This window comes from Dysidea avara, chromosome 2 (genome assembly GCF_963678975.1).
Source record: "Dysidea avara chromosome 2, odDysAvar1.4, whole genome shotgun sequence".
Lineage (NCBI taxonomy): Eukaryota > Metazoa > Porifera > Demospongiae > Dictyoceratida > Dysideidae > Dysidea > Dysidea avara.
Genome location: NC_089273.1, coordinates 14,783,803 through 14,801,036, shown reverse-complemented (window position 1 = coordinate 14,801,036; position 17,234 = coordinate 14,783,803). Strand labels below are relative to the sequence as shown.

The 17,234-nt window shown below is 37.1% G+C and overlaps 1 protein-coding gene across 1 annotated transcript in view; it reads right to left on the bottom strand.

Moving 5' to 3' along the window:
• LOC136247839 (low-density lipoprotein receptor-related protein 1B-like) overlaps positions 1-17,234 on the bottom strand; it is a 101,783-nt gene that overhangs the window by 70,330 nt on the left and 14,219 nt on the right. Inside the window, exons 6-7 of the mRNA XM_066039661.1 lie at positions 9,473-9,592; positions 7,664-7,774 (exon numbers count right to left, since the gene is read on the bottom strand). Of these exons, the coding sequence (XP_065895733.1) occupies positions 7,664-7,774; positions 9,473-9,592 (231 nt within the window). The remainder of the gene's footprint in view (positions 1-7,663; positions 7,775-9,472; positions 9,593-17,234) is intronic.

Sequence of the window (17,234 nt, the reverse complement as noted above, 5' to 3'; positions counted from 1 at the left end):
TGTTTGTAGCTGTGCTCTCTACAGGTGATTTGTTTGCAGCTGAACTCTCTACATGATGGTTTCTTTGTAGCTGAACTCTCTACAAGGTAACTTCTTCTAGCTGATCTCTATACAGGGAGATTTGTTTGTAGCTGACCTCTCTACAGGGTGATTTTTTTTGTAGCTGAACTTTCTACATACAAAGTGACTTGTTCTAGCTGGTCTCTCTACAGGATGACTTGTTTCTAGCTGATCTCTCTGTAGGGTGACTTGTTTCTAGCTGAACTCTACCGGGTGATCTGTTCGTAGCTGAACTCTCTACAGGATGATTTGTTTACAGCTGAACTATCTACATGGTGGTTTCTTTGCAGCTGAATTCTCTACAAGGTCACTTCTTCTAGCTGAACTCTCTATAGGGTGATCTTCTCGTAGCTGAACTCTCTGCAGGGTGATTCGTTTGCAGCTGAACTTTCTACATGATGGTTTGTTCATAACTGAACACTCCACAAGGTAACCTCTTCTAGCTTATCTCTTTACAGGATAACTTGTTTCTAGCTGAACTCTGTACATGGTGATTTGTTGGTAGCTAAACTCTCTACAATTCGATTTGTTTGCAGCTGAACTCTCTACATGGTGGTTTCTTTGTTGCTGAACTCTCTACAAGGTAGCTGATCTCTCTACAGAATGACTTGTTTCTAGCTGAACTCTCTACAGGGTGATCCTTTCGTAGCTGAACTCTCTACAGGGTGATTTGTTTGCAGCTGAATTCTCTACATGATGGTTTGTTTGCAGCTGAACTCTCTACAAGGTTACTTCGTCTAGTTGATTTCTCTACAGGGTGACTTGTTTCTAGCTGATCTCTCTACAGGGTGATTTGTTTGTAGCTGAACTCTGTACAGTTTGATTTGTTTGCAGTTGAACTTTCTACATGGTTGTTTCTTTGTAGCTGAACTCTCTACAAGGTAACTTCTTCTAGTTGATCTCTCTACAGGATGACTTGTTTCTAGCTGAACTCTCAACAGGATGATCTGTTCATAGCTGAATTCTCTACATGGTAGTTTCTTTGTAGCTAAACTCTTTACAAGGTGACTTCTTCTAGCTGATCTCTCTATAGGGTGATTTGTTTGTAGCTGAACTATCTGCAGGGTGATTTGAACTCTCTACAAGGTGATGTTTTCTAGTTGATCTCTCTACTCAGTCTGGATGACTTGTTTCTAGCTGAACTCTCTACAGTGTGATCCGTTAAGTTTCTACCTGATCTCTCTATAGAGTTATATCTTGTTTGTATAGCTGAACTCTTTTACATGGTGATTTTTTGATTGGTTGCTGAACTCTCTCTCCACTGTGACTTGTTTGTACTACAGAGTGACTTGTTTGTAGCTGAACTCTCTACAGAGTGACTTACTTGTAGTTGAACATTGCATAAAGTAACTTGTTTGTAGCTGATCTAGATGAACTCTCTACTAGGTAGCTTTTTTTTGCAGCTGAACCCTTTACGCAGTGACTTGTTTGTAGCTGAATTCTCTACAAAGTGACTTGTTGTAGCTGAACTCTCTACAAGGTGACTTGTTTATAGTTGAATTCTCTTCAGTGTGACTTATAATGTTCTGAATCTCAACAGCAACATATTTGTAGCTGAACTCTCTACAGGATGACTTGCTTGTAGCTGAATTGTCTATAAGATTAACTGTTTGTAGCTGAACTCCCTACAGAATAACTTGCAATGCCAAAGAAATTCTATAATGGAGTAAGTTACAAACGTAGCTGAATGCTTTATTAGGGTGACTGTTCTATTAGAGTATCTCGATCTCGCATATGCTACACGTAGTTGGCTTTGGAATCATAACTCAGTGGTTTGTACTCCGATTCTTCTGTACTACTGCAAGGACTTTCTATGATAATTATTCCAGCTACACACCGATTTTCAACTCACTGTTCTAAGCGGTTTGTCTGGTAGGCGTGAAAACTAATAGTTTTTTTATTCATAAAAGTCGATCGCGTAATTGTGACATAGGTTGGGTTTTGTGTCATATCTCGATGGCCTTTAACTGGATTCCTTTCAAACCAAAAAAGGCACTCCTACGATAGTTACTCCATCTACATAGCAATTATCAGCTCATTCCTTCAAGCGGTTTACCCTGTAGGCGTGACAGACCTTCGACCTTATTTGACGCAGATAATCGGTCATAACTCCGTGAATATTCATCGGATTCCTACCAAACTTGGTACTGAGATTCGCCTTAATGAGTCCTTTAAGTGAGCCAAATTTCAGCCCGATCCAAGCACGTATTCGTGTTTTATTGCGGATTTTGCAAAGTGTGCGAAAAGAAGAAAAAAAACCCAAACTTTGGCCGCTCGTATCTCGGAAATGGCTGGAGTGATTTTCTTCAAATTTGGTATGTGGACTCCCCTACCTCGCCGGCATTTCTGTAGCAACTTTAGTTTTAATAGGATAAGGAATCACGGAGCTACAAAGGTGTGAAAATCGCGTTTACTTTCTTCCTGTAAATATACTCACGGTGTGGCGCGCCAGCTACTTGGGCCGCACGACACACTACCGTGTGTCTTGATATTTTGGTTTTAGTTATAGTTTTAATTATCTTTCTTAATTCTTTTTAGTTTTAGATTTAGTTTTAGTAAATTATTCTGCTATTTTTAGTTTTAGATTTAGTTTTAGTTATAATATGGATTTGCTTTTAGTTATAGCTTTAGTTTTAGTTAACTATTGCATATTTGCCTTACTAAAAGTACTTTTAGTTTTAGTTATAGCTAACTAAAACAACACTAGTTACTGAAATGGAAGAAGATTACTGGCGATATTGGTCTCCTGGATAAGGTAGCTGTTCCTCGTTATTTTAATTTTGATTCAACTAGACAAACCACCCAATTGCACGGTTTCTGTGATGCATCTCAGAGGGAATTTGCGGCAGTATTATTTAAGGTCTGTAGCTATGTGATGATGAAAGCATTGAAGTCAGTTTGCTGGCATCCAAAACTCGAGTTGCTCCCACCAAATGACAAAGTATTCCTCAGTTGGAGTTACTTGGAGCACTGGTACTAAGTCGCCTTGTTGACAGTATAATTTTTTCATTGCCATACTCTGTATCCGTCTTTTATTAGTCTAATTCAATGACTGCACTTCACTAGATATGAGAGGACAAACCATGGAAACAGTACATCAGCCACCAAGTGACCGAAATACACTGTTTAACTGTATGTGAGCAGTGGCAACATTGTCCTGGAGATGTCAATCCAGCTGATATTCCATCAAGAGTAGGCTCCGGCCTATTATGCCCAAAATTTTACCTATTATGCTTTTGAGCATTGCTAAAAAATTAAGCCTATTAATAATGCTCAAAATTATGCTTTCAAAATCAGGATTATGCTCTAGAGCTGACTGTTTTATTAGAGTATATCAGCCTTTCCTGACTGTTGTATTAGAGTAAGTGACTGCTCTATTAGAGTATCTCGATCTTATCTCTGAAAAGTGTGAATAACCAATAAAGAAACGGTTTAGTAAGTTATATTACATATTTTTAAATATGAAATGCACTAATAATAGTATTGACAGTGAATATTTTCTGCCTTTCAGGCGCGCGTATTGCGCATTTTAATTAAATTTTCAAATATCGTCCCTATTATGCTGGCGTTATGCTTGATGCTTTTGGTCACCTATTATGCTTTAAATTATGCCGGCATAATCGGCCGGTGCCTAATCAAGAGGCTTAATCAGTAGGAAATTAGCGGACAGTAGGATGTGGCGGAAGGGACCTGAATTTCTGCAATTGTCAGACCATCAGTGGCCAAGCACTGAGGCTTTCCCCCCAAGTGAGATTACTGAAGCAGAAGTGGCCAAGAATCTGAGAGGTTTCACTCATGTTCTCCTAAGTGCTAGTGGAATTGAAGGCAGCAGAATAGATGAGATAATTGATTGCACCAGGTACAGTCGTCTCAACGTGTTACTTAGGGTAACTGGCTTTGTGCTTAAGTTCAGGGATTTGTTATTAAGGGACAGTCATAGCGAACCCATGCGGTTGCACCCTTCTGGTGGATATTTGACTGGAGAGGAATTAAATGTTGCTGAAGTACATTGAGTATGCTCTATTCAAACCAAATCTTTTGCTGATGAATTGTATTACCTCCGCTCAAGCTGCACAGTGACTCACACACCCTCTGCTAGGGTAACTCAGTTTGGATTGTTTATTGATGATCTGGGACAGCTACGATGTCAAGGGAGAAAAAATAATTTGTTGGTCAGCTGTGCTAGCAAGAATTCTATTTTGTTATTATCATCCCACCCTTGGGTACCACTACTTGTTAGTCAGGTACATCAAGACATTAAACACAGTGGAACTGTAGATACCTTGTCCATGATTCAAGAAAAATACTGGATCCTTAAGGGTAGGCAGGTGGTGAAGAAGATTTTAAGAGGTTGTGTGGTTTGTAACAAGCTGGAAGGTGTTTCTTATTCTTCAGTTCCTCCTCCTGATCTCCCCAGCAAAAAGATCCTCTGTTTAGCCATACAGGAATAGATTTTGTGGGACCTCTATTCATAAAGGGTGATGGTAAATTAGATAAGGCCTATGTTTGTCTCTTCACTAGTACATCTACCAGAGCTGTTCACCTAGAACTAGCACCTGATCTGTCAGTGAGTTCATTTTTGTTACTGTTCTGTCAATCTGTTAGTTGAAGAGGCCTACCTGTAACTCTCTTCTCAGACAAAGAACATTTAAAACCTCATCTAAACACTTCTTGAAAGATAGCCAGATCGAGTGAAGTGATTTGTTTTTTTTTGGGTGACAAAAGAGTAATGTGGAAGTTCATTGTAGAAAGAGCACCTTGGTGGGGGCTTTTGGGAGTGTCTTGTACAAGGTATTAAGGGAAATCTTAGGAAGAGTATTGGAAGGAGTAATCTAACCTATGAACAACTCTCCACTTTGATTTTTGAAATTGAATCTACCATCAATTCTCGTCCCCTGACACACATCTCTGATGATCAAGATGGAACTGCTGGCTGTTTGACACCATCTCACTTTCTGAATGGTTGAAGAATTGCTACTCTGTGAATAGTACTCATTTTGAAATGGTAAGTACTTACCAATCTTAACTTTGAAGCTAAAGCATCACAGACACTTGCTGGACCAATTTGTGAAGCAATAGAGACATGATTATCTGTTGAACCTCCGAGAGAGTCATTCCCTCAAGGTAAAGGGTGGTGGATATGATTTAGTCCAGGTGGGTGATGTGGTCGTGTTGAAGGACAATACTAGCAAATGTATTTTCTGGAGGATGGCAATTGTAAATGAGCTGTTAAAGGGTAATGATAACAAGGTTAGGGCTGTGGTGGTGAAGTTGATGGACCCACATGGCGGTCGTTAGTTACTTAGAAGAAACATAAGGCATCTTTTCCCAATTGAAGTCCACCATGATCAAGTGTTGCCACTACAGAATCAAGATAGTGTTTCAAGCGCAACCCTTTGCCTGAAGGTCAAGACAATCCAGTTGATACTATACTTTACTTTAAGTGTTTCTCCACTGGAAGAGCTAGATAATGGTCTAACAATTAATGCAACTGGAAGACTGCATCATCAAGCAACCATTGTTGGTGAACAGATCCGCAGAAACTATTATTACAAATAAGACTTTAATTTTTTTCTCTTGTAATAGGATTTACGCCATTTTTTTCTTTATTGATGTAGTTGTTAACTTTATTGATGTAGTTCTTTAGTTGATCTCCCCTAAATCACCAACTGTGGGGAGTGTTGTAATTATTGTACGTGAGACATTAATAAGAGTTGTTGTCATGTGCACACAAGTCATGGTGGCTTTGTAATCAAGTTTGTATCCTGGCCTTAGAATATAATCGCCCGCTAGATGATTGATCTGTAGATGTTCTGAGGTTGGATATTAGCTACCTTTGACAATAGTTCTCACAATTAATTCTAAATTATGTAGACCTATTTCAGCAATAAAAAGCAGTGAAACAAGAGTTGAAGGTAGTTATGAGGGAAAATCCCTAGTAACTTGGCATTGTGGCAATTTGGGAAAATCCCTACCTTTGCATTACTACTACAATGCCAAGTAGGAATTTTCTCACATTGCTACAATGCCAAATAGCTACAGATTTCCCTCATAGCTACCATCATCTCTTGTTTCACTACTTTGTATTGCTAGGACCCTACTTAATTTTTTTTAATTAATAATTTTTTCATTGCACTAGTTGTAATTAATAAAGAGTTGTAATTTTGATATAGCAGTGTATAAGCAACTTATAGGTTGTCCTCTTTACGTATCTTTAAGGGCATACACTAAACAATCTACAATGATCTATGGTCCCTCAAACCGTACATATTCATGGTTTTCCACAAGATAACATTCTTTAGCAGCTCTCAACTTTACACTCATAAGTGGTCCCCATGGAACTGGGTGGGTGCTTTTCACAATTAACATAAGGAGTTTTTGTGACAACATTGAAGTGGAATCCTAATCCCATTAATCAATTTTTTCATAGTGTGCCCTGCAAGTTTAGTACCAGCTAAACAATACCAGAAATGAGCCATTAAAAGAAAGTAATAAAAATGCTGTCAAAGGTTTGCAGGTTGTTCATAAGTACTCGCAAAGCTCCTCTTAAAGGAGCAGCTACAAGAAAGATCCAAAAGACTATGAAAGTAGCATTATTTATTTGGCTATAGTAGACCTATGATAGAGAGCTATCATCCCTATCACACCTTTTTGAACCTAAATTTGATCAGCTCGCTTTATCATTATTTTTACCAGTTTCCCTCATTGTTGTAATGTTCCAGGTAAAATTCATCTGGTAGTTAGTTTGGGGGTAGGTTCCTTTGGATGTTCCTCTGTAGGTTCCTTTGGGGGTAGGTTCTTTGGACAAAGTTCTTTTGAATGAAGAAGCCCAAGATAGATTCCTGATTACCACAAACATGTTAGACTAAAAATAAGATAAGAAACAATAGAGCACTTTTACAGATGGTGATAATGCTGGTGATAATTTATGCTAATAGCAAGTGAGTGATAACAAGTGTGCCATGATTTATATAGATGTGATATCTATGTACCAATGAGTAAAGCGTTCCTGGGACTTCCTCCAAATATATCCTAGTATCCAAGGCCTGCATGTAGCAATCTATATGTCTTCAGGACATCAACTACCAAGATTGAGTATGTAGTAATTGAACCATACTGAAATGTGATTTCTGGTTTACTGCTTCATTCATGTGTTAACAGTACTAGTCCAGATGTACATGGAGTTCAAACTGCAAGTCATACACTCTAGTTATTTTCTGTCGATTTATCTTCTGATTGCTGAGCTCTAGTATTTGCATTGCCAACTGTTCAGAGGGTTATTTACCACAAAGTTCTCATGCTTTACTGCCATAACTGTACTTAACAAGCACTGAAGTTTATAAAGTACACTATCCACCTTGACTGTATAAGCAGTAGTGGTGAAAGAAAGGAAAACAGACGTAAGTTAACGACATTGTAGTTTCTGTAGTAAGTACAGTAGAAAGACACATTTGTGGAAAGAAGGTAAAAATTAAAGAATTCAGTCTGTAGCATTAGAGTTATGTTCGGTTAAAAGCATTACTTAATAACTTGTTGATTATAAGCAAAACAGAGGAACTCTGAAAGTATTTTAGCTAGTAAAACAATCTACAAAATAACTTACTGCAATTAGTAGCATTTTCATCATAACAGAGCTGACGACCATTACAAAAGTCATAGGATCGATAGCATCTTCCACCACATTGAATGTCACCATGAAAAGGACAACCATCACCTGTAAATCAAGCAAACAAGTAACTATGCATATGATAAATGTATATGCATATGATATAAATGGCTTATGTAAATTACTCTTAGCAAGCGATATTGATGCAGAGGAACACATATTAAACTACAAAAATAACCTAACCAAGCAATGTATCAGAATTTACAAATCACTGAGGAGCATTGAAATATTATTGCCTCTGTTATTTAGCAACAAAGAAGAGAACTAGGGACGCATTTATTATGCCAGAATAATTTCGGGAATAATAGGTAGTGGAAAGAATTGGGGAATATTCCAGAATAATTGGGGAATAATTAGAGCAAAATTATAATTTTTTCTTGTAGTGTGATGCAACAATCTTTTGGATACACCACTGAAATAGTGCAAGCATAAAAACGATTGAAAAAATCAAGATACTCTAATAGAGCAGTCACTTATACTCTAATAGAGCAGTCAACCTTGAGTCCATAAGAGAGGATATGCGCATTTAATATTTGAACAAATGATCAATATAATGAGATTAATGGTGTGCCCAAGAATTGTTGACGGTGAACAACTATTGTAAATCCCATACAAAAGTACAAGTAGCAAATGCGGCTTGGAGTATAACTCACCATACTGTATGAACTAAGGATGGGGCTCCTCATTCCAGTTACTCTCAGACTGTTATACACGTAAAGGAATCTATCACTCTGGAGAAACTCTCGTAACCAGTCTACTTTTTGCAATTCGCACTGTCTTTGCATGCTTACAATACATTAGTTCACCTTCATGACATCAGGTTTTTATTAGAATGTTTTCGGTCGTAAAGTTATGCATATCCTCTGTAAAACTCTAACTAACATGCTTGTTTTCGCACAGATTCCAGGATTAATTTTCGGAAAATAGATAAATTTAAAAAGAATTGCCAGAAAGAATAATTAAAAAGTATTCCTGCCTAAAGAGAATTGCCAAGTTTAAATCTTTTATGTTGAATAGTCTTAATTTATTGCGTTGAATAGTCTTGGCATTATAGTTAGAACATATTATATGCATGTACTACAGTACAAATAAACATAATGAACTTCTGTGCATTCACACAATGTACATAAAGATGATGCATAATACATGTGTGTGACCAGACTTTACAAAACTGATTTAAATCACACATCAGGCTATACAAATCAAACCAACACTACCGGTGGGTAGCTACATTTTTATTACTGGTTTTAAATCTCAGCATTACTCAACCTACTTGAGGCTGATTTTAAGAGGCATCTTTTCCAGGTGGTTTGGCAAACTCAAATTTAATGGCCTTGGTAAGAACCAGGCTTGACAAGAATCAGTTGTGCAGTGATGGATGTTGAGTATTAGCCAAATGTTTTCTGTATTGATTTTACTGCATATCAGCTACTAAGCAGCTAGCACAATTCTGTAACCTCATGTCTGTATTTCAGTCATGTCCTTACTCCCTTTTGAGGCCAACTATACCAGTTTCACCCCATTGTCCACCACGCTTATCCAACTCATCAGATTTCCCATCTTATTTGTTGGGAAACTCTACAAGAAGCTACAATATTTTGAAAGGTAATAAATTCTGTGTAAACTTATCACTACTCTTGGCAAGTTATAATGGCTGAATTTATTTAAACCCTGTGTATATAGAACCCTATAATTTTAAATAAGTTTTCCAAAACCCAGTCAGATACAATTATTTAGTATACTCACTACAGCCAATTTCATCAGATCCATCATCACAGTTCTCATATCCATTACAAACATATCTTAATCTGATACATCTACCATCACCACATCGATGATCACCATCATATGGACATGGCCTTATACCTATAGCACAAGCATGTACAATGTAGTAATATAACTAAAGGCAATATCTCATGTTATCTCACATGGTATTGATATTGGCATTTAATGTGACATGGCTAGTGACTGTTCTATTAGAGTATCTTGTTCTTTGGTCCCTCTTTGTAAGATGTGATATTTTGATCTGTGTACCTGCATTATTATTGTATTTCAATCTGTTCCTTGTACAGTATGCATCAGTGGAGGAGGAAGTAGTTGATACGAGGGGAGGCTGACCAGGGGCGGATCCAGACTTATGGTCAAAATGAACCTATTCACTACATTGTCTATGGTTTGGTAAGGTGAGACCAAAAAAAAAGGTCACAGCCAGCTGACATTAGCTGCCACCAACTATGCATTTATAGCTGATAAACTACATAAAAATCCTTACATAGCTCATTACACACTGCTCTAATACTGTGACTGCTTTATTAGAGTGACTGCTCTATTAGAGTAAGTGACTGCTCTATTAGAGTATCTCAATCTTTATCACGGTTTTCAGCCCCACTCCAAGAAGGATAATTTCGGTGTGATATCATTCTGAGGGAGGGCTTCAGCCCCCTAGACCCCCCTTTCCGCCGCCTATGGTATGCATTGTTGCAGTTAGTCTGACACCTAATGCACCTATTTGCAGCTACATAATATGCTAGCTTTTGCCACCTATTATTCCCCTGGAAGAATAAGCATCTGTCTTTGGAAAACCAACTACAGCACTTTGAAAACAACATCAGCATGAGATGATTATTCTATCTGGCTATATAGCAGTAATCATAAATGATAAGTACATTCAGAGGTACATACCAGGCAGATTGTTTACTGTCATACAGTTATGTCTACAATGAATCCTTCATAATCCAACAGTAGAAGGAAAAATAGGAATAACTTATAAATTTGATTAGGGATCAAAGAAAAAAGAAGTGAATAAGGGATTGGCTAATAGTCTAGTCCCTTATGGTTTTGATTGTGATTTACTGGACCAAAGCACCAAATTTGGCTCTTAGGGTATACAGAGTGATTTCAGAAGGGGTGCCTCCACGAACTTTCCCTGCACCCCTTTGTGCGACAGCTATGTTGGACAATCCGCGAAATTAAAACCTCCTATTGAATAAGTTGTCTTTTCCTTAACACATTCCCAATTTTAATAATTTCTTTTTGTGACTGAGTAGTCCATAACATCTCATAATCAGGTTCATTGAAATATTATGGCTCTGTATAAAGATACATAGCTTAAACAAAACTATATACATTTAGTGAAAATTAAAATTGCTAAAATTTGAACACGGTTATCCATGAAGAACTTTCAAATATTAGCTTGTTACTTATTTCCATTGAAAGCCATGTACATGTTTCCACTACAATGGCTAAGTTCTGCACACAGAGCACCACCTGTTTACCGGATACTTCACCTCCTGGGTTCCAGAATTACACTCATTTCTATTTCCTAGTAAAATGCACTTTAGCTAGGATTCTAAGATCTTTTTGTGCACTTTTGGAAAAAGCATGAAACTTACCACATAGTTTGTTTCTTTAAAAGCTAGTTTTTTAAATTGAGAGCCACACCACCTCTAATTTGACCTTTGGTGACCTTACACCCAATTTAATGCCTAAAATTGGTCAGATTTTCACCCATACACAATTCAGTATACACTAGCTTAGTTTCAACTTAATACTCTTGCTCTAAAGAGAATATTAACATTTAAAGAAAGTCCATAGCTTGCACTAAGTTATAAGAGCAAACGTAGCCCTGTTTCCACCTGCTCATAATAGCTATAGTACAGATTGCATTTCCAAAATTATTATTAGAGCCTGAGTTGGATACAGTATGTGGTATTATTCACAACTGTACAGTGGAACCTATGGCTACCTGTACTAGGAGACCACTTCTGTATACATTCAAGAGATGTACAGTAGTATACATACGTCACATAGTAAAACACTGCTTGTCCAAATCACATTGTTAAAACGGTGATAATGCCTATGGGATACCCAGTACACTCAAACTTAGTTATCACCCTTCTCCTTAACTTCAACTGTTGACTTGTCACAGTGACACTACCACATTCTGTGTGCACCCTTAATTGTTGCTGTGTACTATGTCAAGGATTATGTTGGTGTGTCATGATTAAGTAGTACAAGGAGCTGTCATGCAGCCCTATTGATAGTACACAGTAACTATATGTGAGCGGATTAGTGAAAGGGGGTGTTCCACACACATCCAATTCTATGAACTTGGAAGACCATAACATAGTGGTAAAGAAACATATTTTAAAATTTTCTCCATCAACTATGTTGTGTGGGGGCTCACTGCTGACCCAATTTCTAGTCAATAGCTTTTTATTCATTATGAGTCGTCAAAGTTGGTAAATTAGGTGTGTGTGGAAGATCCCTTTTTGCAAATCTGGTCACATATATTAAATCCAAATAAGAAAACATGTACTATAAGTTTCTGCATTATTTTTAAGATATGTAAGTCGCATCATGCACATGTTTTGGTTTCAAACCTGCATGCACTCTGACTGGTAGCAATAGGGCATATGAGCAACGTATCAATTTACATGTACCTAGTTGGGTCTGTAGAATATACTTACCTTTACTTCCATACGCACTGGATTATAATTTAGCTATCACACATCATGTATTATGAAACAGTAAGACAATACCTGGTAAAAATGTACTTTACTTAAAAATGGCATTGAGAAAAAGATCATGCTATGCTGTGATACCATAAAAATTGTAGACACTCAGAGAGTTTGCTTATGTTGAACAACTGCAGTGAAACCTCTATAATTCCGACATGGGACAGAAAAATTGTGTGAGGATGTCGAATTATCAATGTAATATCACACATACTAAATTTTCTTGGTGCAGCAAATTACAGATCATCATTCTGTATTAGAGCTAGACATGTAGGATTCAAGAGATTTCATTGTGGTAGTTTTGATAAGAAAAGATTTTTAGTTGCACTAAATAATTGCATTTCTATAGAGTGGTGTGACATATTTTCCAGTGATATGTGTATAATATTGTCTGAACCTATGTTTGTAAGTACATGTAAACGTTTCCAAATCAGAAATTCTACAATTGCAAGCTACAAAACACAAGTAATTGTCTTGGCTATTCAATAAAAAAATAGAATCCAGAAGGTTTAATCAAAATGTATATAAAATTTAGCCAAAATTCAAATAAACTGAACCTTACACATAAACCTGTTATCATAAGAGATATGTACCCCATTATACTGTTTTTCATTGAGAAGTATAATGCCTATTTAACCCTTATACACAGCTAGCTATTACTCAGATTCCAAGAGGTGACAAAATCAGCTAATGGTGAGTCCATTGTAATGCTAATGATTTTTAAAAGTCCACACAGATTCTCTGATTAAGTATCCATCCAGAGCTGTGTAACCTTCTCATTGTCCCATATTGTTAATGATCATTAATTTTTGCTCTTATAGTCTCTACCTGTTACAGCTAGTACACATAGTTGCAGGATTAAAAACATCGTAATACTTACATTCAACACTCTTCATCAAGTAGTAACTTACACAGTATACGCTGTAGAATTTTGTAAATCATTTGAAATCTGTGCTTTAAACATAACATTAAATCTAGAGAATTGTATTTCCTGAACATAATAGTGCTAATAGAAGACTGGCTAATAAATAAACCTGTATGTACACATGCAGCTTATTAATAGATTACTATGATCAGCAACTATACATAATTAATAGACAGCATAAACAGATAAGCTGGCAAAAGATTAAAGCCAAAGATTTTTTCCGATCATTGCTCTCTGAAACCTTGTTAATTCTATAAGGTTGACCTTGCTTGCTCCCCAAGGAGGTAAAATATCCAGTAAACAGATGTACAGTGATTGGCCAAAGTAGTGGAAATATAGACATGGTTTTTCATAGAAAATTCTCAAAATTAGCTATATTTAAATTTTAGCGATTTAATTTTTGCTAAACTTTTTTTGTGTAAGCCTTGTATCTTTATAGAGAGCCATGATATTTCAATGAAACTATAATGGGATGTCATGGAGTGCTCACTCACAAATAGAAATTAATAAACTTAAGAGATGTGTTTAGCAGAACATAAGTTATTCAATATAGTAAATATGATGGGTTTTAATTTTGCGGATTGTTGAAAATAGCTGCCGTACAAAGGGGTGCAGGGTGAGTTCATGGTGGCACCCCTTCTAAAATCACTTTGTACATCCTAAGGAATAACTGTACCAAGTTTTGAGCTTTGGTCCAATAAATCACAATATTGTCTAAAATTTGACATAAGAGACTGGACTATAAAAAGTAGTGAAACAAGAGAGGATGTCTATACCTGTAGATGTACTAATGGACTATTAATCCCTGTAGTTCAGTCTATAACCATAACTGAATTAGGAATCATATGTCTATTAGTATATCTGCAGGTATATACAATAGTGATGCACTGATACCGATACTAGTATCGGTATCGGCCCTATTTTGGCAGTATCAGACTTGTATCGGTAAAGCAATAAATTCCCAATACCAGCCGATACTTTAGATGACATCACTTAATTACTTATCAAGATGGCGGCGTACATAGCGCATTAAACGGAGTTGAGCAAAAGCTGATATAAGCCATGAATTCCTTAAAAGAAGCCAGCTACTAGCATTAATAGTACAGTGGAGACTGAAGTAAGCCACGAAATAAGATTCATTGAAGCCATGAACTATTATCTTCGCATAATTGATAGCCACAAAACCAGCAAACTGCAGTTGATGGGATTAGCAAATGGTTTAGTGAGCTAAATCACTAGCTGTTTTTGTGAGAAATGCCTGTGGCGCAAAGTATCGGTATCGGATCGGTATTGGCCATTTCTGGCCTCAAATGTATCGGTAGTGAAAAAGTGGTATCGGTGCATCACTAATATACAACCTCCCTTACTTCACCATTTTTAAGTTATTCCTTTGTTTCACTATTTTTCCCTTAAAATTCCTAACTTTTCCTTCTACTTGAGAAGTTTGTATAAATTATGACTACTAAACTTGCACATACCACATCAAACAAAGAATGGCACCAGGCATGCATAAAGTTAATTTTGCATCTGAACAAGTGCCCCTACAATCAATTGCTGAAAAATGAAGTGGCCATTATATTATCTGTCTTACGCTCATTACACAGCATTACAAATGAAGAACAGTATGAGAAGTCTCTCTGCAATCAATCCATTTGCTATGGACAATAATTATGGGTATTTAAGTGTGACAGCTAGTCAACACAGCCACAGGGAAACTACATTGTGCTGTCGCAAATTGCCACATTGCATTGTCAGCAAAAAAACTGGGATACAAAGGAAGACAAACATTAAGGTAATTCCATGATGCATGGACAGTAGCTGCTGCAGGTGATGAAAAGGCACATCTCAGGACAATGTGGTATCGAACAGTGAGGAAATCAAGCCCGTAGCCTTATCCATTGTGGAGTTACGTATGCTTGGCTGGAGGTATCAGATTAGTAGAAAATTCAGTTAAAAACAAAAAAAATTAATTCCACAAAAATCTGTTGAAAGGGTTTAGGGTTACACTGAGGACAAATTTGGCTTTGATTCTACCAACCAATGCAGCAAGCTATAATGGAAAAAAAACGAAGCTAGATTTAGGGTGGTATTTTAGGCTAGAAAAGCCCAAACCTTAATATCAATGGCGGATCCAGGATGGGACATTTGGGGCAAATCCCCCCCCCCCCCCCCACTTTGTGGAGGAACCATACTTTTGATTAGAATACTAAACTTTATGTCAGGCCAAGATCAGCTTATAAATTCACGAAAATATGCATATTTTACTAGCATTTATTACAAGTTGACCTGAAGCCAAACTAACTATGAAATGGTCACCCAGCACCTTCGTGCGTACTAAGCGCCTCTAAAAATAATTATCGTGTTGCTGTTGTTTAAGACATTCATAGCCTCTTAAACAGCTTTTAAGACTTCACAACCATCTGCAAAGGCCAAAATAGTAAAAATTAACAGTGAGATACTACTAAGAAGTGTATTATTTGCTGTTTCAAAAATGCAGCAACTAACAAGAGAATCTAGGACCTACAACTTGGCCTGTTTGTGCCCCTCCCCTTGCCAGGTCCTGGATCCGCCCCTGAATATGTACTGTATATGATAATCCAGATGCAGAATATATACCTCTGTAATTCAGTATTCGCTACACCAGACTTCTTCTATGTATGTATTATGTATGTACTACCTCCACATCCTCACTAATCTGACACAGCTTTTGAGCACCAACAAGAATAGGATCACAAAGTTTCATTGTATGATATGTCTACACAAACGGGAAAGAGAATTAGGAGTTTTTCAAACAACGTATACATACTTGGGACAATTACAATTAAAAGTGAAGAAACTAGGGAGATCATCACAAGACGTGCAAATTTAATCCCTACCTTTAGTCGTTATTTGTGACCAGATTTTACAAAACCGATCCAAATCGCACATCAGGAAAAATCAAACTAACACCTCCAGTGGATAGCTACACTATTGTACTAGTAGTTTTGACACTCAGTACCACTCAAACTACTCGAGTCTGGTTTCAACAGATGTCTTTTCTGGGTGGTGTGTAGAGCTCGAGTGGCAGTTTTAGGCCTTGTGAAGGACCTGGCTTGGCAAGAACCAGTGGACAGCCTGATAATGTTGACTAGACGTTTTTACGGTGGATTTTGCTACATATCAGCCACTAAGGAGCCAGCACAGACCTGTAATCTCGTCTCTGTACCCCAATCGTGGTCTGCCTCCATTTTGAGGTCTAACCCTTGCCCACCCCACCACCCCTTTGTGAGCATTCATGATACTACCTCGCTCGTCCAACTGCTCAGATTTTCTATCTTATTTGGCAGGAAACTCTACAAGCAGCTACAAGTACTGGAAGTGGCCTGAAAGGTAATAGATTGATGCATCTTTTGTGTAAATTTTATACGCGTGCTTGCTACCCTTGGAGAGTTATGCTGACTTGAATTCTTTAAAACCGTTTATCTCGAAACTTCTAATGTGTTATTTGGATCGTTTTTCCAAAATCCAGTCATATTTTATGTCAGTGACCATTGACATTGCTAAAGTAGGTATTAAATTTGGAGACCACTTCTGAGTCCCTATATAGTTTCTTTACATTTTATTGTAGTGGTATGTACTAGGTTGAAAAATTACTAATTTTCCTTTTGCCTGTTCGTGTACTTTTATAGCTAATCAATGAAAGAGTGCATAAAGCTAAATGACTTGCTTTATTGCAAGCAGTAGATACTGATCTTGTAGTAAAAAAATTAATTAACAAACCATGCCTGGCTTCATTGTACAATTTGATTCAGCCTATTCTTTACATACAGTTGGTGAAATAGTCCTGAGGGGTGTGACACTTGTTCATGCTAATTGTGATAGAAGGCATGTCCCAAAATTGTAGAGCTGGATCAGTAGATGCATGTTCATGGGAATTATGTTGATGAAAATAATTCATATGTACAGGAAATCAAGAGTGCAAACAATATTTTGGCACATTTTCTGATATGACTATGACTATATCATGACTATTTGCATGACATAATGGTGTCCCGTAAATATATACTCTTGAACACCTGCATTTCAT